Genomic DNA, 25,639 nt, shown 5'->3' with positions numbered 1-25,639 from the left:
TTATGTCTATTGACCAGTGGATGGAGGCTGAGAAAGACATTATTTCTTCATTATTTGGCCCTAAAGGATACCATACAGTCATAGAACAATTAATAATTTTACATTACATTAGAGATTTCTATTCCGCCATTGCCTTGAGGTTCAAGGTGGATTACAAAAGAATTACAAAAAATGTATTACAAGAAGATATCTGGTAATTTCTAGAGGAGATAAAGCAATTCAAATTCTATTATTCAAAGCAATAAATGGCACTGCCCCCATTTACCTAAACAACCGCCTAAATCGGAACCTTATTACTAGACAAAGAAGAACTCAGACCCCATTTACTTACCCCCCCCATTCAAAGGCACTCAGCGCAAGATGTTTGACAACCTACTAGCGACGCAAGCTGCGAAACTTGACCACTCCATCTCCAACTTGCTGACAACAACGAGCGACTTCAAATCATTTTGAAAAGAAATCAAAACCCTGCTATTCAAAAAATTTATCCAGATATCCTAACTCTTCCCCTTGTCCTTCCCCTCTCTTGTAAATTCCCCCTCAAAGTCTCTTCCACTCTTGCAATTTTTCTCCTCAAAGTCTCAACCATGTAAACAGCTCCCTAAATTGTAATTCTCTTGGAAATGTCCAGTTATCTTTTTTGTAATCCTAAATCCTAATTTGTAATTTTCCTGGAAATGTCCAGTTAGCTTCTTTTGTAATCCGCCTAGAACTGCAAGGTACGGGTGGAATAGAAGTCACTAATGTAATGGAATGTAATTGGGAAGGTAATGGGAAGTGGTATTGGGGAGTGGGAAGGAGCTAGCGGTATTAAGTCATTTGCAGGAATTTCTTGAAAAGTAGGGTCTTTATTTCTTTTCTGAATGTTTTGTAGTCTGGGGGTCATAATCAGTAGATTGGAGATTTGGTTGTCGAGTTTTGCTGCTTGTGTGGCTAGGAGGCCATCATATAGTTTTTTCTGTTTGACTTGAATGACAAATTTGAATGACAAAGCAATAGAGCTTAAATACAGAGGTCAGATTAATCACCATAGTGATACAGGAGGCATATCAAGCTCCACTGAGCTTGAGAGGGCTACAGAACTGCAGCCGAAGTGGACATTATTGTAGTCTACTGTTAGAAGAACAAGCAGATGAAGCAAGAATTATTGTAGCGTTGTACACCATAGATCTTTGTAAATGAAGCAAGCACCATAGTTCTCTATTGACAGGGATGGTTAACAAGATGAAGAATGTCATAATGCCCCTTTATCGCTCCATGGTGTGACCTCACCTGGAGTATTGCGTTCAATTCTGGTCTCCTTATCTCAAGAAAGATATAGTGACGCTAGAAAAGGTTCAAAGAAGAGCGGCCAAGATGATAAAGAGGATGGAACTCCTCTCGTATGAGGAAAGACTAAAACAGTTGTAAAATTCTTGTAACTTAATGATTTCTCATGACTGGTTGGGGATTTTTTTCATAAGAAAGCTACAGTTCATTTCAACACTCAAAACCGACAGAAAGACTATAAATTAATAAAAAAATTTCATGAACTTAAAAATAAAAAGTGCACTGGTCATGAGAAATCATTAATAATAATAATAATAACAACAGTTTATATACCGCAATACCGTTAAGTTCTATGCGGTTTACAGAAGATTAGTGGAGTACAAGTTGAGTTGACGTACAAGTTGAGTTAACTTAAGGGATGTGGGAACAATGGGGAGAAAGGGCAAGAGAGGGGAAAGAGGGAAGAATTTTAGATTTTTATATTAGATTTGATTGACTCGAACCTCAATGACCTCTCAAAGAACATATCCTCCTGTATCTCGAACCTGCAATCTTGGGCCCACACCGTCCAAATGAAATTGAATGAATCCAAGACAAAACTTCTTTGGCTTGGCCCAAAACTAGCTCAGCTACCCACCTCAATCTCACTGTCCTCCGGCTCCACCCTGCAGCTCGAATTCTCCAGCAAGGTCCTGGGCGTCATCATTGACTCTACACTGTCCTTCAACGACCACCTCAACTCCCTAGTAAAAAAATGCTACTTCAGCCTTCATATGTTGAGGACAGTAAGATCCTGTTTCCATCAAAAACATTTCGCCGTTCTCGTCCAATCCATCATCCTCTCCAGACTGGACTATTGCAATTCCATCTTCATCTGCCTAACGAAGAAAAACCTCCACAGACTCCAGCGGATTCAAAATGCCGCGACCAAGCTTATCTTTGCAAAAAGTAAATTCGACCACGTCTCACCACTCCTCTCCAAACTTCACTGGCTTCCGATAATTTCCAGAGTCCACTTCAAATGCATCTGCCTAACTTTCAAGATCCTCCACGGCATCCTTCCTCCATTAATCCCACTGTCCTGGAATTCCTCTAATCTTAGTACCACCAGACCTACTCAAAAATCAAAACTATCCTTCCCCTCATTAAAAGGCATTTCCCACCCAGGAAAACTGGGGACTTCCCTCCTCTTCAGATTCACCGAGCTCTGGAATAACCTTACCTCCCCTCTTCGGAACCTGAGTGCTCTCCAACCCTTCCGCAAAAATCTTAAAACCTGGCTTTTCTCAAAAACTTAATCACTCCCCCCTCCTCTGACATCCTAGCTCTCTAACACTCCTCTTTCCTCTGATCTTCATCTAACCCTTTTCCTTGTAGTTCCTCTCTCTTCACAACTCCCTGTAAACCGTGCCGAGCTCTATGACCATGGAGATGGTGCGGTATACAAACCTAAGATTTAGTTTAGTTTAGAGTATGAATCGATCAAGATATTTATCAATTTGAGGAATAAATAATCAATTATAAATAATCAATTAATAAAATATAAGTATTAAATTAATTAAATTAATGTTTTAGTTATGGTAGAGAGGATGGGTTCAAGCCAGTGATGTTATCAGGAGTAAGAGAAAAGAAGGCTCCTTTTTCTTGGAAGAAATCCCAGAATGGGAAAAATTACTCCATAATCTGAGGCTTGTCCCTGTTTGTTCAGTTAAGGTTTAACTAAAGTTTAAGAAAATTTTTCCACAGCCCATTTTGACCTTTTCAATGGTTTTGGATTCTTTATATTTGACTCCTATGATTTGCCAGATGTTTTCATGACTGGTTGATTGACTCATTCTTTGTATTGCACTTTTGGTTACTATTAAAGTGTGAAGACTTAGCTCCTTCTGCTCTTGGTTTCTGGCTCTCTATAAAGAGAAGTCTTACCAACCCTCTCCATTGAGTCACCTGATCAGTTCTTACCTTTCGTCCAGATTTTCCAGATAAGCCAACATTCCCCTGCAACAGAGAGCTCAGACTTAGCTTGTAACACAAACAGGACCATTACAACAGAATTACGGTCAACGTACTGAAGATAGTTTAGCTAGCTTTGTCAAATAAATGTAATAAAATCAACTCATGCTTTGCATTTTATTCCTGGGGAAAATGCCAGTGTTCAAAGTACCGTGGTACCTTGGTTGGCGAGCATAATTGGTTCCAGAAGCATGCTCGTAATCCAAAGCGCTCGCATATCAAAGCAAATTTCCCCATAGGAAATAATGGAAACTCGGACGATTCATTCCACACCCCAAAAACTTTAATAGAAAATACAGTACTGTACGGATTTGTATTGCAAGATCTCGCTCGTTTCGAACAGTCACTACACTGCGGGTGATTTGGGCGTGATGCTTTTATTATGTGCAGCCGTGCTCAGCGTGAGATGTGCGTATGTTGCGCTCGCTTGAACTGCGGGCGCATGTATTGTGTTCATCCGCGATCAGTAATGCGACTCGCATATATTGTGCGTGTTTGACGTGATGCACGTACATGTGCTCTTACTACAAGACAACGCTCGTTTATCGAATTAAAATTTAAGAAAATGTTTTGCTTGTCTTGCAAAACACGCATAAACCATGTAACTCGCTATCCAAGGTTTGACTGTATATCGTTGGAACAATATAAGGGACTACATTTTAGCTGCAACTTTTCTGCCTGTTAACTTACAGGTAAGTTGCCTTCCTGTTAAACAAAGTCAAGTTTATAAAAAGTGCATGATCTCCTAAAAGGGTTTAGGGCAGTTGTCTCAAACATGCGGGGCGCATGCGGCCCCCCCAGGGACTATTTTGCAGCCCGCGATCTGTCCTCGCCTAAAGCAGGGGTCCCCAATCTGCTTCCTTTCCCACTGCCCTCCCCCAAGCCACCGCAATCGGGAATCAGGCCGCCACCGCCGCAATCGGGGAACAGGCCAGCGTCGAGGTCTTAACTCTTCCTGCTTATCTTCCCCAGCTCGGAGCCAACAAATTCTCGCCATCCGACATCAATTCTAATGTCGGGGAGGAAGTTCCAGGCCAGCCAATCGCTGCTTAGCTGGCCAGGAAGTTCCTCCCCGACGTTAGAATTGACGTCGGGTGGCATGAATTGGTCGGCCCCGCGCTGGGGAAGATAAGCAGGGAGAGTTAAGACCTCAGCGCTGGCCTGTTCCCCGATTGCGGCGGTGGTAGCCTGTTCCCTGATTGCAGCAGTAGCGGCCTGTTCCCCAATGGTGGTGGCTTGGAGGAGGGCAGGGAGAAGTAAAGAAAGAAAGGGGGGACAGGGAGACAGAAAGAAAGAAGGGAAACGGGACACAGACAGAAAGGGGCCTGGAGAGAGAAAGACAGAAAGAAAGGGCATGGAGAAAGAAAAAAAGAAAGAAAGGGGGCATGGAGAAAGAGAGAGAAAGACAGACATATAGAAAGAATGGGGCATGGATAGAGAGAGAAAGAAAGAAGGGGGCACTTCCCTCCTTCCTTCCCCCACTTAGCTTCTGAAAAGTGAAAAGGTCCCTTTTTATGGACCATGTTTCGAAAAACTATCAAGGAACCCAAAACGGGGATTCTAACACTTCAAAACGCCAAAGAACTTTCATGCACTTTTCAGAAGCTAAGTGATAGTTTTTTTCTACACTATAATTGTATAAATGAACAAATGAACTTATATGAAAAGTTATAACATTATTCCATACACAGTGATTGGGCGGTGGGTTTGGCTATAAGAGCTCAGGCTCTTGGCCAGATTACACACTTCTGAGTGTATGTGAATTCTACTGGATACATAAGCAAGTTGATATATTTTGTAATAATTTATGAGATTAGTTTTCTCTTTCTTACATTATGCATTATGTATGTCAACCTTGTTACCCGTTCTGAACTCATTGTGGAGGACGGGATACAAAGCTAACCACTGGAATAGATTTAGAAATATAGAAACATAGAAAGATGACGGCAGAAAGGGGCCATAGCCCATCAAGTCTGCCCACTCCATTAACCCTCCCCAAACAACCCCCTAAGGGGTCGCTCACAGGTGGCATCACCTCTACACTGCCCTCGTAAAGATCCGACGTGGGCATCCCATTTATTCTTAAAATCTTGTAGGCTGCTGGCCGCGATCACTTGCTCTGGGAGTTTGTTCCAATGGTCTACCACTACTTTCTGCATACATGAGATTTAATTTCCGTCTGCATTACACTACATTTCTCCTTGCATTCTGCATGCGTTACTTCTGTTATCTACTTGCAAGCAAACCATTTTTCTTACTCTTTCACCAAGTTCTCCCTTTAAGCCAGGCTGCCCGGGAATGCCGAAGCCTGGACTTCCCTAGAAGAGGTACAACAGAATGAGTTAGGAATGAAAACAAACACGAGATTTACGTTTTCTTTTAAGATTTGCCTTTGGTTTCTAAGGTGCAGAAATACACAGGGCCATCTCAAGGTCTCGTCCTACCACTCAACTTCATTTCTCTTCTTCATTTGTTTCTGCACAAATATAATCAGTCGTGCTCCTGTTCTACCAACACAGGCAGTCCCCGGGTTAAGAACGGGTTCCGTTCTTAAGTTGAATTTGTATGTAACTCGGATCCTAGTATTCTTCCCACCTTCTCCACCTCCTTGAGGCCCCTCTTGCATCCCTTTCCATCCATCCCACTGCTCCCTCTCCACCACCACATGCAACATTACTCCCTCTCATCTCTCTCTTCCCCATGCATCTCTACCTCACTCCATTCCCAACACCATGTCCAATAATTCTCTCTCCCTCCCTATACCCAACAATTCTCCTCTTTCTTCATCTCTCCATGTGCATCACCTCTCTTTCCCTTTCTCAGACACTCAATTCTCCCTTTCTATTCCCTCCCTCACCTCAGCATCTCTTTCCCTCACTCCCTCCATTCTTCCACCCTATGGCTCATGATCCCCTCCCTCCTTCCCTTCATTCTGTGTCCCAAGTTCATGTCCCTTCCCTCCTTCCTTCCATCATTTGTCCCAACAAGCCCTCTTCCTCCCTCCTGAGTTCCAACGCACCCCTCTCTCTCCCTCCTTCCATTCTGTGCTTCAAGTACGTGCCTCCCTCCTGTGGGTGTTTATCTTCTGACCAGCTCACTCCCCCTTCCTGCTGCAGTCATTTCCCTGCACAAAGTCGCGGGTGCCAGCTCCTACTCATGTCCCTTGGGTGAGCCAGAAGCCTTCCCTCTAATGTCAGAGGAGCTTCCTCCAATGTCAGAAGGAAGGCTTCTGGCTCAGCCGCGGGACGTGCATAGGACCCACTGCTTTGTGCAAATAAACCACTGCGGCAGGAAGGAGGAGGGAGCCGACTAGAAGGTAAACACCCGCCGGAGGGAGGCCCAGAATGGAGGGAGGGAGAGGGGTGCACTGGGACTTGGGAGGGAGGGAGAGGGACCAGATTGGACCCCAAAGGTAGAACAGGACCCCCTTTTGTAAGTACGAGTCTGATGTAAGTCGGATGTTCGTAAAATGGGGACTGCCTGTAATTCTCTATGAAAGTAGAACCTGTCTGATACCAGGCAGGGAGCAGGACCCAATTTACATGTGACCCTTCTGTGACAAACCACAGAAACTTACACTAAGTGTGTTGATACAGTAGACTCTCTGTTAACCGGAACTCAAGCAACCAGCAAAAAAAAAAAAATCTAAGAAATACTGTAATACTTGAAATAAAAATGAAAATAAAATCAATTTCTGGTGGAAATTTAAGCATAAACTTGGAGCGCACTCCTGATTACACCCACGCATTGTCTACCATGTATCTGGTAGTTTGTCTGGAACAGTGTATGGTATGGCATAGTATAGGGGTGTAATATTATTTAAGGCTATTTTTAATAGTAACTTTCCAGAAACTACATTTATCCGGAATCTTTCAATTCCCATGGGTGCCGGTTAATTGAGAGTCTACTGTGATCCAGTGTCTGTCCATTCTTCCTTTCTGGTATAATTATAGCCCCTCCCCCATCACCACTGTATTATACCAGGCTAGTAGCCCTGGTGTGGACATTTCCTGGATATTTCATTTCGAGGACATGTCTGGGAATCCGGACGGCTTTTCAAAACCCGGCACTTTGTCCGGGGTTTTGAAAAGCTTCTGGCAATGAGTGATGTCAGAATGGCATTCGCACATGCATGAATGCAACGCGGTGACATCACGTGCATGCACGAATTCCGTCCGACATCGCTCGTTGCTTGTGCAGGTCAAGGGACGGGGGTGGGGGTTGGGGGCCTGAGGGCGGAGTGGGGCTCGGCCAGCCAGAACGGGGCAGGCCTGGGGGTTGGACCACGGGTCTGGATTTTCCGTTTGGAAAAACTGGTAACCCTAGGAATGGTACTGATATTCATTCAGCTCTCTGTGTGTAAAAGTCGCCCTCCCCTGGAGTAGAGTATACACAAAGCCCTTTCACATACTGTCACAGTGTATAAGGAACCCTCTTAGTAATGTTACCTTTTCCCCTTTGTCTCCTTGGTCTCCTTTGTTCCCTTGAGGCCCAGGAGGACCAACAGGCCCCAAATCACCCTGAAAATGATGAAATCAAAATCTCATGAGAGAAAGAGCCGCGAGGGCTAACAGGATTAAAATAGCAATGGAAGCAGTTCCAGAGATTCCTCTGTCCTGATGCATACTTAACGTGACCATTTATATTTTTCCTCAAAGCAGGACAGGACCTCCCCCCCTCCTTCCAACCCTCCCCCTGGTACCATTTTTTAATCCCGGAGGCTGCCTCCTGGCCTGATATCTTCCAGCAGCGCGCCTGCCTTGTCCCGCGCTTCTCACTGAATGGCTGCCGTCAGTTCTCGCGGGACTCGCAAGAACTGACGGCAGCCATTCAGTGAGCTGTGTGGGACCAGGCGGGTGGTGCCGCTCTGCTGCTGCTGGAAGACATCAGGACAGGAGGCAGCCGTTGGGATTACAAAAAGGTACCAGGGGGACACTGTGTTCGCTACGGTACTTGTTTCTTCAGCGGACCCCTGAAATCAGGACATAAAATTTAGGGGGTCTTAGAAAAAATTCTAAATAAAATCTAGGGGTCTTAGAAAAAATTCTGGGGTTTTAGAAAATATTGAGGGGACTTAGAAAATGTTCTGAAAAAAATTCAGGGGACTTAGAAAAAATTCAGGGGTCTTAGAAAAAATTCTAAATTAAATTTAGGGGTCTTAGAAAAATTTTGGCGTCCCGAAGCTGTGCTTGGGGACAACGGGATGCATACTACAGTTCTGTCTGCTCTCCATAGGCACAAGCCTACATGGCTTTCTCACAGGCTGAAACTCGGCTCCTGCACACATTCACACAGTAGAAACTGAGCTTCTACGTGTCTCTCTGAGGCTCTTTTAAAGCAGAGTCCTGTATATAGTTCATGCATTTCTCTGTAGGGGCTCACTCTGATGACTGGGGTTGGAGGAAGAGGAGAGACACAGTGTACCATTGGTGGAGATAGTAGAGGGAGGAAACAGTGATGGGATTCAAAAGGGTATGGGATAACCACAGGATCCCTATTTAGCAAGAGGGTGGAATCAAAGTGTAGAGCATTTATGCTGCAAGCAGAACATAAATGATTTCCATGGTTCAAAAGAAAAGGATGGGGGAGGGGAGGGGGTTAACCTGCATAGAGTAGCATTTACAACACCAATAAGCTTACCGAGCATACTAGGCGGGCCACATTGCTCTGTATCTGCTGTCATTTACAACATTATGTTTACAATTTCTATAACTAAGCTTCTGATTTTAGGTTTTAAATGATAAACACTGATAAAACACCATCAAGACCCGTATCCTGTTTCCAACGGTGGCCAACCCAAGTCCCAAGGACCTACCAGAAGCTAGATCCCAAGTTGTAAAACAAATTTTATGCTGCTTATCCTAGGAATAAGCACTGGATTTTCTCAAGCCATCTCAATAATGGCCTATGAACTTCCCTTATAGGAATTGAGCCAAACCTTTTTTTTAAACCCTGTTGAGCTAACTGATTTCACCACATCTAAACTTACAATTTATAAATTTCTAAGAATTGAAGCCCTACCTATAATCTTAGCTTTCCAGCCCTCCGTGTATTAATTAAATGCTGGTTTTAGCAAACATGGCTTTTGGGACAAATCCTTTTCTTTATGTGCTGAACCCATTATGCAAACCTCCGGTGGTATTGTGAAGGTGTAGCCTAATTGGAAACTGGGTTCAAAACCCACTGCATCTCCTTGTGACCCTGAGCAAGTCATTTAACCCTCCTCTGCCCCAAGTACAAGACTTAGGGCCCCTTTCACAAAGCTGCGGTGGTGAGTTCTGTACGGCAAGTGCACCAAAGCCCATTCAGTTCCCTTGGGCTTCAATCTGTGGCGTAGTAAAGGGGGGAGGGCGGTCTGCCCCGGGCACTGTTTTGCTGAGGGTGCGGCCCCCCCCCTCCTCCTCCTCAGTGACTCGTCAAATGAGTGCAGGACAATTGCAGCGGTGGATACTATTTTGTCTTTTTGAGGGTTACGAAGTCACTCTCTTTTTTGAGGGAGGTAGGGGGACCCTCCCCCACTACACTTTAAAGATTCACTTGCTATCTAGTGTTAGGGTAAGGTTTATATCATGATTACGGGAACCCTAAACATGATATAAACCTTATCCTAAGACAAAGGCCCTGATTTGCTGAGACTCCTCAGGCCCCGTCCCTTTCCCCAACACGAAGGCCCTGATTTGCTGAGACTCCTCAGGCCCCGTCCCTTTCCCCAACACGAAGGCCCTGATTTGCTGACACTCCTCAGGCCCCGTTCCTTTCCCCAACACAAAGGCCCTGATTTGCTGACACTCCTCAGGCCCCGTCCCTTACCCCAACACGAAGGCCCTGATTTGCTGACACTCCTCAGGCCCCATCCCTTGTTCAAGTACAGCTATAGTAATGTAGCTTTAACTCACTCTAGCTCCCTTCTTTCCAGGAGGTCCAAAAACCTATGGAAACAAGTATACAATTTTCCATTAGCGATTAAGAGCAAAATCCACATTTTGTGTACAGTCAATTTCTGTCACGACAGAGAGGTGTGGAGTATGTTTCATTTCATTTTCAAGCCCAGCCTCCCCCACCAAAACAAACACATCACCGTCAAAATTTTAAAATTCAAAGTCCATGATTTACTGGGATGGGAAGCCAAGGATCTTAAGAGGTCTTTCCGGAAATGGAAACAATTTTTGGATATCTGGGATCTTTGCCACCCTACTTACGCAGCCACATTTTGAATAAGCTCTTACTGCCTTTGGACTTGGTGATCTGGCTTCTGTGCTCTCTAGTAGGATGGGGGGGGTCTGATTGGATTGGGGGGAGTGGGTAGGGTTGAGGTCTGCAGTGATGAGCTAGTTGGGGGTTTTAGAGAGGGTTGAGGGTGCTTTTTCTTCGGGGACATAAGAGTCCAGGTCCCTGATGGAGTTAGTAGTATTTTTGTATAGTTGGGCTGTGTGGAAGTTGGGAGGGTGGGAGGATTATAATGCTTTTGTATACCATAAATTGTGATGCTTCTTGTATTGTGTGATTATTCTTGCTTGCTGTTTATTGCGCTGTACTTTGCTGTTCCTATTCTTGCTTGCTGTTTATTGCTGTTCCTATTCTTGCTTGCTGTTTATTGCGCTGTACTTTGCTGTTCCTATTCTTGCTTGCTGTTTATTGCTGTTCCTATTCTTGCTTGCTGTTTATTGCGCTGTACTTTGCTGTTCCTATTCTTGCTTGCTGTTTATTGCGCTGTACTTTGCTGTTCCTAGCGCTTCTTGGCTTGTTTTACCATCAATAAAACTATTTATACGTAAAATTCAAAGTCCACTGGGCCTGCCCCTTCCCACCATCATCACACACATCTTATCCCATCTGTACAAAGTGCAGAAGGAGCTGAGGTGATTCCCACTTGCCCTAAGCTACTAGGTCAGTATGTCAAAATATGTATTGTTTATTTCAAACAAAGCAAACCCAAACTAAAATGAATGAACATAAAACCAAAAACAAACAAAAAGAAATATTGAAGTTCACACTCCCAGCTATTTACTTGTAGCAGAACCTTCAGGTTGTATTAGGCTTTTACTCCAATTGTTACCCTGGAATGGTAAAGGTAACACTCCCACCAGAAAGGGGGGAGGGGAAGCCCCTGCTAATCAAGCACTAGGATTTAATGGCTAAATGTAAACCAAGACTGCCACTGTTAGGCTGGTGAGATGTGAGCAAATCCCTCCACTGTTTCATACTCCTTACTAAAGAGTTCATAGTTACCCCCATAGCTGGAGCACCTGGAATTCCTTGATTCCCCTGTAATGCAACAGTATAAATAACATTTTAAAATTACGTACACAAGATATCCATTTAGTGTGTATGCGCTAAACAACACGACTGCATCTTGCTCTCCTGTTTGGTGCGGAGTAGAGAATGACACGGGGACAAATTTTCCCCCGTCCCCGCGGGAACTCATTTTCCTGTCCCGTCCCAGTGAGTTCTTTTCCTGTCCCAGCCCCATTCCTGCAAGCTCCGTCCTCATCTGCACAAGCCTCAGAGGCTTTAAAATCATAAAGTCACAACATTCTAGAGCTCAGATTGTGATGTCATAATGCCTCATTCCACCAATGCCTAAGCTCCGTCCTCATCTGCACAAGCCTCAAACACTTTAAAATCATAAAGTCACAACATTCTAGAGCTCAGATTGTGATGTCATAATGCCTCATTCCACCAATGCCTAAGCTCCGTCCTCATCTGCACTTTAAATATATTTTCTTTGAACCGGCTCATTTGACGGCTTTCCTCTCTATGAAGCGCCTTGAAAAAGGAGAAACATCTGTGTCTCAATAATTAATTTAAGCTCTCTTTCAGCAACAGATAATGTGATTTGGTTTAATTTGTTATTGTATTATATTCACTCCTAATTCTTTAATCTTGGATCCAATGTTGAGGACTAGTGTGGGATTAAGTTGAAGATTTTATTACCTTTTATGTAGTTTTGGTTTATTTTCAAGTTTGGAAATAATTAATGATATGTTTTCTTGATCGCACTTTTCTGTACAAGATTATATGCTTGTTAAATAATTTGAAAAATTTATTTAAAAAAAAAAAAAATCATAAGTGTTCGAGGCTTGTGCGGTTAAGACAGAGCTTACAGGAATAAGGCAGGGACAAGGATAGCAACAAAATGCGTGGGGAAGGGATGGGGAAATTGAGTTCCTGCGGGGATGGGGACAAATGAACCCCGTGTGAGTCTCTACACTGCACGACTCTAGAAATCAAAATGTAATAAAAGTGATCCAAGCATAGGACAATCAAGCCATTATGACATCACTGATGAGGTTGGCTCTTATTGGTGGAATGAGGCATTATACCTCACAATACCTGCTCTGGCTATCGGAGGCTGGAATGTTTCACAGTATTTATTTACTTACTGTTCTCCCCAGGGGTGCTCAGAATGGTTTACATGAGTTTATTCAGGTCCTCAAGCATTTCCCCTGTCTATCCTGGTGGACTCGCAATCTGTCTAATGTACCTGGGGCAATGGGGGGGATTAAGTGACTTGCCCAGGTCACAAGGAGCAGTTTGGGTTTGAACCCATAATCTCAGGGTGCTGAGGCTGTAGCTTTAACCACTGCACCACTCTAGAAATCAAAATGTAGTAAAAGTGAGCCAAGTATAGGTCAATCAAGCCATTGTGACATCACTGATGAGGTTGGCTCTTATTAGTGGAATGAGGCATTATGACGTCACAATACCAGCTTTTCACAGTATTTATTTATTCAATTATCTATCCTGTTCTCCCAAGTAGAAAATGACATGGGGCCAAATTATTTTCCGTCCCCATTGAGTTCTTTTCCTGTCCTGTCCTGTCCAAGCTCCGACCTCATCTGCCCAAGCCTCATTAGCCAGTAAGTGATATAGTATTTGACTGATTGAGAGATTCCACTGACTTCAGACAATAACACTTACTTGCTCTCCTTTGGGTCCCAGCGGACCTGGAAGCCCCTGTGAAACCAAATGACAATTAATCAAACAAAGCAAGAAAAATGAAACATTTCAGGAGGAAAGAAAAAGTCACCCTGTTGCATGATTAAATTAGCAGAGCAGGTTTCAAATGTTTCCCAGATGACTGAATGCATTAGTAGAGCACCATTTCAAGGTCCTTCCCAGGGTCTGAAACCCAGGGCTCCTGCGCGGAATAGTGCGTGCTAAAATGCCACGCACACTAGCCGCTACCGCCTCCTCTTGAGCAGGCGGTAGTTTTTCGGCTGGCACGCACTAGAGCACGCGCTAATCCGGTGCGTGCGCTAAAAATGCTAGTGCACCTTCGTGAAAGGAGCTCACAGTATTCCAACCCATAAGAGGACTCTTTTCTGTCATTCTCCCGGCCCTTTCCTCTGCCACTTCATTAAGCACAGGAGATGCTCCGCTGCTAGAAAGGTCCGGAATCAGGGGACAGATCAAAGCCATCGGACGATAGTAATTCGCAGAAATTGCGACTTTTTCCCTGCGGTTTCAGGGCTTTTCCCGTGTCACACCTCAGTGAAATTTGCAAGCAAATCACTGTAAACCATCGCAATAATGCTACGCATACCCTGGTGCAGGGTCTTTAATTAACACGCGCATTAAGACTTTTCAGAAAATTGTGCTGTCGTTAAGGTTGATGTGGACTGTTTTAGTTTTGATCTACGTGGGGTGTTTGTACCTAGTTATTTTGCTCACTTGATATACCATATTTCCCTATATATAGGCCGCGGCCTATACATGGGTTTTACAAACCTGTGTATGGGGCGGCCTATGTAAAAATTTAAAATCATCCCCCCACCCCCGGTACCTTTTTCAACCATCCCTCCCCTGTACCTCCTTTAAAACCCCCTCGCTGGACAGCGCACGGCTCGAATCTCCAGCGGTGCAGGGCAGCCGCAATCTCCTCGGCATCCTGCCTGCCCCTGCACCACTTGCTGAGTGGCTGACGTCAGTTCTCGCGAGTTCCGCAAGAGCTGACGTCGGCCATTCAGCGGGCGGTACGAGGCCAGGCTGGATGCCGAGGAGATCGCGGCTGCCCTGCATCGCTGGAGATTTGAGCCATGCACCGTGTGCCACCGCGGCTAATACCATGGGGTGGTTTATCTTCTGTTGTTTTTTTTTTAACATAGGTCGCCCTTTTCTGCAACCTATATATGGGGGCAGCCTATATGCGGGGAAATACGCTATTGCCCATCACACTTGCATCTGTGCAGTTTACAAATAATATTGATAAATAAAATAACATACAATCAGAGAGAGAAAAAAAAAAGAAGTTCCAATTACCCTAGGGCAGATAGAGAAAAACATAATAGTGCTGTAATGGAACCTTTAGGCTTGAATCATTTGTTTACTCTTTCCAAAAGTACAAAGTCTAGAGGGCACACAATGAAGCTGCTAAGTGGTATATTTAAAATAAACTGGAGAAAATATTTCTTCATTCAATGTGTAATTAAGCTCTGGAATTCATTGCTAAAGAATATGGTAAAACCCATTAGCTTAACAGGGTTTAAAAAGGTTTGGACACGTTCCCACCATTATTAAGGTGGACTTGAGAAAATTCACTGTTCCTTCCTGGGATAATCAGCATAAAATCTGCTTTATTCTTTTGGGATCCTGCCAAAAGATTAAAGCAGTAATCTGGATTGGCTACTTGTGATCTGGATTGGCCACTACTAGTAAGAAGATACTGGGCTTGTAAGATTTTTGGTCTGCTCCAGTTCAGCAATCCCAGAACTGGGACCTGAGAAATGTGTCTGTACAGCCCCATCCCTTTCCTCCTCTTCCATCTCTTCTCCTCTAACCCCATGCAATTTTTGCCAGTGGCTATCATATAGAGCTCAGCATAAAACAAGGAAAGAAACCCCAGGACAAATGGACAGAAAATGAAGAAGTGGGGATGGAACTGTAAATATCAACCAGGGATAAACAAATAGATACATTTTTTTATTGAAAAGTCTATAAAACATTTTTTTAAATCAAATGTTGGGTACAAATTTGGTTGCAGACCTGACACGGTCTGTGTTTCGGCATTAAAGCCTGCCTCAGGGATACAAAGATAGAGCATAAGAGCACAAGAACATAAGAATAGTATGATTCTTAATATTTTACATTGAAGCTTTGGAAACATTTATAACTTTGTAATACCTGGTAATATGTGTCATCTTCCATTCAAAAGAAGAGGGGAGGAAATTGGGGGGTGTAGGGATAGGATGAAATATTGAAATGTATATTGAAGGAATGATAAATTTCATATTATATTATATTATATTATTAGTTTTATTAATTACTTCAACAATGTGAATAAGAGGGAGAATAGGGAGGGGGGAAGGGGAGGGGAAGGGGGAAGGAAGGTGGGGGCAGTAGGGGTTGATTTGGGTCATTTGGAAATATATTTTGAAGGAATGATAGAAATATGTATGTAAATATTATAACTGTGAATCTATTTGAAATGAAATCTATTTGTATTATATTATATTTAATTATTTCCTTCAATAAAATGTTATAAATTAAGAATAGTCTTACTGGGTCAGACCAATGGTCCATTTTGCCTAGTAGCCCATCCTCACAGTGGCCAATCCAGGTCACCAGTCCCTGGCCAAAACCAAGGAGTAGCAATATTCCATACAGAATCCCAAAGAATAGCAAGATTCTGGAATCCCAGAGAATAACAAAATTCTAGAATTCCAAAGAGCAGCAACATTCCATACATGATCCTAAAGAATAGCAAGATTCCGGAATCCCAAAGAGTAACAAGATTCTAGAATCCCAAAAAGTAGCAACATTCCATACATGATCCTAAAGAATAGCAAGATTCCGGAATCCCAAAGAGTAACAAGATTCTAGAATCCCCAAAGAGTAGCAACATTCCATACATGATCCTAAAGAATAGCAAGATTCCGGAATCCCAAAGAGTAACAAGATTCTAGAATCCCCAAAGAGTAGCAACATTCCATACATGATCCTAAAGAATAGCAAGATTCCGGAATCCCAAAGAGTAACAAGATTCTAGAATCCCCAAAGAGTAGAAACATTCCATACATGATCCTAAAGAATAGCAAGATTCCGGAATCCCAAAGAGTAACAAGATTCTAGAATCCCCAAAGAGTAGCAACATTCCATGCCACCCATCCAGTGCAAGCAATGGCTTCTCTCATGTCTGTCTCAATAACAGACTATGGACTTTTCCTCCAGGAACTTGTCCAAACCCCTCTTAAAACCCAGTACGCTATCCGCTCTTAGCACAACCTCTAGCAGATGGCGGTCATATGATATCGCTGATTACAAATCAAGCAGGATTCAAAAAGCCAAGGTGGCACCTTTTCTCTTACTGCAAGAACTAGGCAGCTACTGGATGTCTTTGTATCCCTGAGGCAGGGTTTAATGCCGAAACATGGATTGTGTTGGGTCTCTAACCAAATTTGTACTTAACATTTGATAAAAGACTGCTTTATAGACTTTTCAATAAAAAAAAAATCTATCAACTTGTTTATCCCTGGTTGATGTGGACAGTCCCCCACTTCTTCATTTTATGTCATTTAGAGCTGTCAGCTCATCCAGGTCAATTAGAAGAGGCAGATCCAGCCCTGGTTTTGGCTCATGACATACAGAGAGATGTAATGCTAAATGCAACTCCATGCATGCAGTGGGACAAGACCTGGCCTGGAATATCCTCTGCCGGTTGATCTGAGTGAGGTGGCAATCCTATGCACATACCACCACTGGCAGCCACCGTAGGATCTTTAGAAATGTCAATATTAGAGAATGACACAGGGACAAATTTTTCCCCGTCCCCGTAGGAACTCATTTTCCCGCCCCATCCCCGTGAGTTCTTTTCCTGCCCCTGCCCCATTCCTGCAAGCTCTGTCCTCATCTGCACAAGCCTCAAACGCTTCAAAATTATAAGTAGCAACATTCTAGAGCTCATATTATGATGTCATAATGCCTCATTCCACCAATGCTTAAGCTCCGTCCTCATCTGCACAAGCCTCAAACGCTTCAAAATCATAAGTAGCAACATTCTAGAGCTCAGATTATGATGTCATAATGCCTCATTCCACCAATGCCTAAGCTCCGCCCTCATCTGCACAAGCCTCAAATACTTCAAAATCATAAGTGTTCGAGGCTTGTGCGGTTAAGGCAGAGCTTACAGGAATGGGGCAAGGACAGGGACAGCGACAAAACTTGTGGGGACGGGACGGGAAAATTGAGGTCCTGCGGGGATGGGAAAAAATTTGTCCCCTTGTCGTGCTCTAGTCAGTATTAAAAGGTTCATTTTCTTACAGCAATTCCTTGAGATCCAGCTTGTCCCGTTTCTCCATGTTCTCCCTGAAAATAATTAAAAATACTTTAAAAGGGGATAAAGAACAAATAATCTGGGGGTGATATTCAGCCGATAGCAGTAAGTGGCTAGCAAGCTGCTCCCAGTTGCGGGCTGAACTATCTTCAGATAATCAATATGAAAAAATTGCATATCCGAGTATGACCTCTGACCTGGATACCGACTGATAGTCAGACCAGTGACTTGCTAACTTGGCACATAAAGCTCCGAAAGCTGGTTTTGCTCTCCTAAATTTGGGGCCCTTTTACTAAAATGCCTTAATGTACTTGGGGCCTGATTCTCAAAACTGTGCCACCCTACTGCCGCCTGTCTTAATTGGCGTTAAACGCTGCAGTAATTGACCCTGTCGTTTAAAACCAATGAAAAAGTAATTTAAAAAAAATATATAGGTGACTACCTAGAATGCCATCAAAGTCTCGTCTATAGAGAACCCTACCATAAAATTAGGCTGGCAACATGATCCTGTTTCAGTTTTGCTCCACAGTATCTCTGGACTTGCAATTTGAATGTATGTAGGAAAAGGTGGGCAACATGCTCATAGATGAAATGGGGCAAAACCAGCACTGGATCAGGGTTGACCTGGGTCAGGAGGTAGCTTTCTACAACAGAATCTATGTCCTTGCTGCAGTTTATTCCTCCACCCACTAGGAGTGCTCTCCTTCTCACCTGCAGCAGTAACCCACCAGCGTTCTCTACCCAGCCAGTCAGGTTTTCAGAATATTCACGATAAATCTGCACGCACTACCTCCATTCTTTGCATCTCTCTCTCTCATGCATATTCATCGTGGATATCCTGAAAACCGCAATGGCTCTTTGCGTCCCAGGCACTGGGATGAGAACCCCTGCTCTAGCCATTTGCACTGCAGCAAGAATGAAACTTATCATTTTTTACTTACTGCATCGCAACCTCACCTTCTCCCCTTTGTCACCCTGAATGCCTTTTTTACCCTAGGAAAACAATAAAGATACAATGTTAACAATAATTTGGTTTCCATAGATAAACAAAGATGTATTTCCATTGCAGCCTCCATAAATTACTTCTGTGAAAATCTAAGGAATTTTTTCCCCCAGTTTAAAAAGTGCTGTTCGCTATACCATGCATATTTGACCCTGGAAAAATCTCACGCAGCACTTTATGTACTCTTGTGAAACTGATAGACTTCTGCCTACCGGCCAAACCAAACACTACTCTAGCACCTAACCAGTGAGGGCCTTCAGGGGATTCAGTGAATCCCCAGCTCTACAGCCCTGCTTATTTCTGTTTGCTTGTTTACTTTGTGCTTGATGCAGTTTGATTTGTTGAGTAGGCAGCCTGCTCAACCAGTCAAACTGCATCAAACATAAAGTAACCCCCCACCCCGAAAAAAAGCAGGGCTCTCGGGCTAGGGATTCTCCAAACCACCCTGGCAGTACTGATCTGAATTTGATTGGCTGAGCAGCACCTGCTCAACTAATCAAATTCACAGCAGTGCCCTCAGGGCCTTTAGGGGGTGGGGCGAATCCCTTGAAGCCACTGCATCTAACCCAGTCCCTGTTCTGTCTCTGAGGCTACATTCAATGAATCTGAACGTCTAGACCACTAAGTCTCTCCAGATTCCCTCAAATGGGGCTCTGATGTTCTATACCAGGGATCTCAAAGTCCCTCCTTGAAGGCCGCAATCCAGTCGGGTTTTCAGGATTTCCCCAATGAATATGCCTTGAAAGCAGTGCATGCACATAGATCTCATGCATATTCATTGGGGAAATCCTGAAAACCCGACTGGATTGCAGCCCTCAAGGAGGGACTTTGAGACCCCTGTTCTATATTGACTGTTCTTTGAGAGCACACGCTATGTTTCCTTTAAAGAATGTACCCTGAGTATCATGTGATCTTTCCAAAGTCCACACAGTGGTCAATATATTGCCAGAGGTGTTTATTGAAGGAGTCTGGGACTGGTTTTCCTAAGTGTTGATCTAAGTTTTCTCTTTAATAAAATGCTGAATTATGTTTAGCTGCAGACCTAACTTATCTGATGTTCTAGCCCAGTGGTCTCAAACTGGCGGCCCGGGGGCCACATGCAGCCCACCAGGTACTATTTTGCGGCCCACGATCTGTACTAGTGCTGCCCGCTCTTTGCAGCATCCTCCGGCTTCCCCCCTGGCCTCCCACTCTTACCTTCAGATAATTACCGCAGCCTGCAGAGAGGATTGCCAGTGCTGTAGCGATCCTTGTAGGCTGCCGTCATCCTCAGCAGCACGTTTCCTCTGCTGCGATCCTTCCCCTGATGTCAGAAGAGGGGCGGGACCGCGGCAGAGGGAACGTGCTGTGGAGGCCGATGGTAACCTGCAAGGAATGCTACAGCACTGGCGATCCTCTCTGCAGGCTATGGTAATTAGCTGAAACTAAGACTGGGAGGCCAGGGGGGAAGCCGGAGGATGCTGCAAAGAAAGGGGGAACATGCAGGCCTTTGTGGGGGGGGGGAAGATTTATAAACTATAAAGAATTTTACCTCATGCAAAATTGTCATTTCTTTAATAAGACTTTAACTATTTTTTCTGCGGCCCTCCAAGTACCTACAAATCCAAATTGTGGCCCTGCGAAGGGTTTGAGTTTGAGACCACTGTTCTAGCCTGCCTGCACTAGGTGTTGTAGCAGGGCGTTTTAGCTTCTTATGGCTATCTCAGCATACAGGACATGTAACAGAAAGACTGCAGGGCTTAGATAAGTGACCTGCTAGTGTGAGCGGAGGACCAATGATTGTTAAGAAAAGTAACACGTGAAAAGTTTTTCTAGAATTCAGTTGTATATCCAGAAGAATGAATAAATATCTCTGTAACTCCCTGGTTTCGGCACTTCTGAAGCCAGCTTGGAGCTCAGGAGTTGCATACGTATGCTAATAAACCATCTGTGCTTTCTTCAAGTCTCTAAGTTTTTTGTGGCTTCCCAAAGTGACCTTTCATATTAGCTCTGCTATTACGTCAGGGATGCCAAACTCAGATCCCTTAGGCCCAGGGCTTATATTAGGAAGGGGTGCAAACATAGCAATTACCCTGTGCTCCCATGCTACAGGGGTCCCCCGAGCCTCCCTGAAGAATATGCAGCCTTTTGTAAGCTTCTCAAATTTCTACTCTGGGATCCAGCACATTTAACTCTGGCTCTGCCGAAGCTGCACACTTCAAGGATAGGGTTACCAGATGGCCGGGAAAACTTGGTCAATGTCCTCTTTTTAGAGGACTATCCAGGGTGCTCAGAGGGATTTCCAAAACCCAACAGTTTGTCCGGGTTTTGGAAGGCACCAAGCTCAGGGCCGCTCATGACATCATCGCATCGACACCGCGCACGCGCAGAGGCCCTTCAGACGCGGCCCTCAGCTCGGGGAAGGAGACGTGAGGTTTGTGTGGGGGCAGGGCTGGGTCAGAATGGGGTGGGGCTGGGATTGAAGTGGGGCATAGCTGAGGAGGGCGTGGAACAGGGCAGGGCCAGGTGTTTTCTTTTTTTTTTTTAAGAGGAAATTTGGTAACCCTATTCCTAGGGTTGCCAGATTTTCCAATCGGATAGTCCAAACTCCTAATCCCGCCCCCAGTCTCACCCTAAGCTCTCCCCCCCCCCCACTGCCTGCTCTTTGACACATAGCTCCTGATTAGTGAGGCTCGACTTTAGTACAGGAAGAGGCGATCGGAGCATACAGCGAGTGGTTTCCTTCACTCGCCGGCGCTCCAACTGCCCTCTCCTGCCCGGTCATTCATGGTCAGAAAATACCGCGAATGACTGGGACCGCGAACCGCCGACCGCAAATTTGCGGAGGAGCACTGTATATCCTTAGGATTTCCAGCTGCAGCTGCTCTGGCCTGCTGATGTCCAATCTAGGCAGATGCCTGAGGCCTTACTCAGAGGGGCTTTTCAGAGGCTCTCACACTAAACCTTCAGTTAACACTGAGAACATATTCCCAGCAGAAGTTGCTCCGATTTGGTTGTAACGATGCAAGACCTACCTTGGGGCCCTGTGATCCATCCTTCCCTGGCAATCCTGCTTCACCCTGAAAGAGAAAAATCAGCATGTAATAAATCTCTCTCAAATAATGATTTTAGAAATGCAAGCCTTGATCTTCATGCACCCCACTCCCCTAATGTCTGTGCATGGGATCTGATTGCAATGAGTAATATACATAGTTTCCTGGTGGTCTTTTTTTAAAAACTTTATTTAGTTTTTAATACCAACAAAAAGTGCAATACAATTTATATACAAATAATAATAACACTGCACAACAATTTTTTGGTTAAGTCTTGATTCCTGAAAAGTTTTTGGTGATTATGACAGGTACCAACTTGGTATGCTCAAATATGGTTTTGGTTTTACTGCATCACGTAAGAACTATGAGAAATAGACATTTTTATGTTTACTGACAATAAAATATATAGTCAAGTTTACGTTTCGCACAAGCGACTAAATGAAACAGAATTAAAAGTGTTTTGCTCCCGAGTTTCTTTTATATTCAGTGTCTGGTGCATCACGTTGTAGCATCCAACAATAGTCGGCAAGCATTGACGGATTCCAATTGCCCTGGTATCGTTTCTCCATCGTAGCTATGTCTTGATGAAACCTTTCACCGTGCTCGTCACTCACAGCACCGAGATTTGCGGGGAAGAAGTCCAAGTGTGAATGGAGGAAATGAATCTTGAGTGACATATTGCACTTCATTCTCTTGTATGCTTTGAGAAGTTTGTCTACCAGCTGAATGTAGTTTGGGGCTCTGTAATTGCCCAGAAAATTGTCAACAACGTCTTTCAAGGCTTTCCAGCCAATTTTTTCCGGCCCAACTAACAGATCTTCAAATCGCTTGTCACTCATAACATGTCTGATCTGGGGGCCAACAAAAATACCCTCTTTGATCTTGGCATCAGTTATTCTTGGGAACATCTGTCTTAAATAACGAAAACCTTCCCCTTCCTTGTTCATTGCTTTCACAAAATTCTTCATGAGTCCCAGTTTAATGTGAAGAGGAGGCAAAAATATCTTTGTCGGGTCAACAAGCGATTCATGTGCTACATTTTTCTGTCCTGGAACTAACTTTTTACGGAGTGGCCAGTTCTTTCTAGAATAGTGCGACTCTCTGTCTCGGCTGTCCCATTCGCAGATGAAACAGCAGTACTTTGTATAGCCAAGCTGCAGTCCTAGTAACAGAGCAACGACTTTGAGGTCTCCACAGATATTCCAGTTATACCTGGTATACTGGACATACTTTAGTAACATTTCCATATTCTCATATGTTTCTTTCATATGTGCTGCATAGCCAACAGGTACTGAAGGATAAACGTTGCCATTGTGCAACAGAACAGCTTTCAGGCTTAACATTGACGAATCAATGAAAAGACGCCACTCTTCCGGGTTGTGATCACAACCAAAGACCGAGAACAATCCTTCAATGTCACAACAGAAACAGAGACTGTCGACTTGTGCAAAAAATTTGGTTATATCATGATGCCGGTCTCAAAACACAGAAATTTTCGTACCTGGTGATAGCAAACACCATTCCTGCAGTCTCGAACCTAGCAGCTCAGCTTTTGCTTTTGACAGACCCAAATCTCTGACCAAATCGTTCAATTCGGACTGTGTTATCAGATGTGGATCGCCTGATGAGGATGGTTCAAAATCCGGGTCAATGTCACTGTTAGAACCCTGCACTGCAGTTTCTTCATCTGGTTCGTCTAAGGTCCAATCCTCTGGTGGTTTCGGAACTGGAAGACTGTCATCATGTGGCATGGGTCTCATTGCTGAAGGCAGATTAGGATATTCAATTGACTTCTTGTTTTTGGCAGAGAAACCAGACACATTAGTCAAACAGAAATAACAGTCCGTCACATGGTCTTTCTGTTCTCGCCATATCATCGGAACAGCAAATGGCATCGTCTTTCGAGTACCTCTGAGCCAGGCTCTCAGACTAACAGCACATGTCGCACAGCAAATGTGAGGCGCCCATTGCTTGTCTTGATCACCTATTTTGCAGCCAAAATACAGATGATAGGCTTTCTTTACAAGGGCAGTCATCGAACGTCTCTGAGGCGTAAGTGTATATTCCCCACAGATATAGCAGAATGTGTCGCGGCTGTTACGACACCGACGAGACATATTGCCCGACACCAAAACGTCTATAGCATCAAGCTTACTTACTGTTATATTGCTACAGCTACTATACTACTATACTTTACTATACTGATACTATATACACACACGGACTATCTATATTAACCAAATGAGCAGGATCGGTGTATGGAAGCCACCATTATAGCATGGTGAGACAGCGCAAGCTCGTTCAGATCTGCCCAGACATGCCCAGGATGTCATCTTCCATAAAACAGCTTCCAACCTGGCTAGATTTTATGCATGGACATACCCAGGCGGCACAAACCGTTGTTGATAAGACACTTATGGGAGAAAAAATTGTTTGCATCCAAATATAAGAAAAAATCACGACAAAATTGAAGATTTCTCTGAAATGGTACGTGATGGGTAATTTTTGATGTAATATTCATGATCAGCACCCAAAATTCTATAAGAAACACCCAGCAGTGTTCAGGAAGCAAAAACTTTGTTGTGCAGTGTAATCAACCAAGCACTTATAATCAATCAGTATCTCTACAAAAGATAAAAATTCCCTCCCCCATCCATCATTACCATCAGGAATAATACCAAAAGAAAAGCTAGACCCCCCTCCCCCCGGTGGTCTAATGTGAGCTGATGCCAGCCCTGCCCTCAGCTTTATAGAAATCAACAGGACTGTCCCCAACAGCCTACACCAGGGGTTTCCAACCTTTTGGCTTCACTGGGCCGCATTGGTCGAAAAAAATGTTTCTGGGGCCGCACAAACGCGCAAACTCTGCAGCAAGTCAGAGGAGGGAGCCGGCAAGACGGTAAACACCAGGGGGCAGCAGAGGAAAACACTGCATCGTTTTCGACCGGGGCCGCACAAAATACTTCACTGGGCCGCATGCGGCCCTCAGGCCGCAGGTTGGACACCCCTGGCCTACGCTATCTCAACAATGTACAACACAAAAACCTATATTGATATGCTCAGAATTGAAAGGAGAGAGAGTCTCCGGCAAAGCTTCAGTTTTGTAAAATCTCACTGTGTTCCAGGAACACAGAGTTATAGTTACCCCATTGCATCTTATTTCTACTGTATTCATCTAACTTATGCCAGATACACAGAGACCTGCCACGTCTCCCACATTCCCAATGGAGAGCCAAGAAGTCCTGCTCAGCAATCTCCCCTTCCATTGGTCGCACGAAAGGCATTAACAAGGCATCATCTCCAGCAGTCTTGAGGCCAGTCTTGTGTAGGGTTACCAGAAGTCCGGATTTCCCCAGACATGTCCTACGGGGGTCCAGGCGGCTTTTCAAAACCCAGCATTCTGTCCGGGTTTTGAAAAGCTTCCCTCAAAATTGCGTCAGGAAGGGGCATCCATTTATGCGTGGACGCATGCGCGCGTGATGTCATTGCGTGCTGCCTGGGGGCGGGGCTGGGGCAGAATGGGATGTGACAGGCAGAACTGGGTGGGCCTGGGGGGCGTGGCCACGGGTCCAGATTTTCCTTCAGGAAAATCCAGGAACCCTAGTCATGCAATAAGAGCTGGAAAGTCTCGCTGGCTTGTTGACGCCAGTGCTGCGAAATTTAGGTCTGTCTGCCAGAAGGTGGAGTGGTTGGGAGCGGGCTTGGGGTCATGGCTGAGCTGTGTGGGATGGGGCAGTGTGGGACGGGGCTCCCCCTTGGCAGCTCCGTACACATCCCTACGTAAGCTAAATGCATTTAAATACCTGCCTTTTGTCCCGGGGGTCCTGAAGGCCCAACAGACCCCTAGAAAAAGAGAGAGCAGAGAACTGTTACTGGAAATTTGGTCACACACTCAGCTTCTATATATGGAGGGTAATTTGATAACATGGCACAAAAGTGTATATCATCAGTGGTGTGGCGAGGGTGGAAGGCACCCAGGGCAGTGACCCAGGCACTGCTGTGAATTTTATTGGTTGAGAGGGCAACAGGCAGATGCTGCTCAGCTAATCA

The 25,639-nt window shown here is 44.4% G+C and overlaps 1 protein-coding gene across 1 annotated transcript in view; it reads right to left on the bottom strand.

Moving 5' to 3' along the window:
* Positions 1 to 25,639, bottom strand: part of LOC117366868 (collagen alpha-1(VII) chain-like) — a 311,407-nt gene that overhangs the window by 149,332 nt on the left and 136,436 nt on the right. Inside the window, exons 37-45 of the mRNA XM_033958833.1 lie at positions 21,572 to 21,616; positions 18,512 to 18,547; positions 17,542 to 17,586; positions 13,204 to 13,239; positions 11,512 to 11,547; positions 10,179 to 10,211; positions 7,731 to 7,802; positions 5,541 to 5,600; positions 3,232 to 3,267 (exon numbers count right to left, since the gene is read on the bottom strand). Coding sequence (XP_033814724.1) covers positions 3,232 to 3,267; positions 5,541 to 5,600; positions 7,731 to 7,802; positions 10,179 to 10,211; positions 11,512 to 11,547; positions 13,204 to 13,239; positions 17,542 to 17,586; positions 18,512 to 18,547; positions 21,572 to 21,616 — 399 coding nt within the window. The remainder of the gene's footprint in view (positions 1 to 3,231; positions 3,268 to 5,540; positions 5,601 to 7,730; positions 7,803 to 10,178; positions 10,212 to 11,511; positions 11,548 to 13,203; positions 13,240 to 17,541; positions 17,587 to 18,511; positions 18,548 to 21,571; positions 21,617 to 25,639) is intronic.

This window comes from Geotrypetes seraphini, chromosome 9 (assembly GCF_902459505.1).
Source record: "Geotrypetes seraphini chromosome 9, aGeoSer1.1, whole genome shotgun sequence".
Lineage (NCBI taxonomy): Eukaryota > Metazoa > Chordata > Amphibia > Gymnophiona > Dermophiidae > Geotrypetes > Geotrypetes seraphini.
This window is presented reverse-complemented; position numbering and strand designations above follow the sequence as displayed.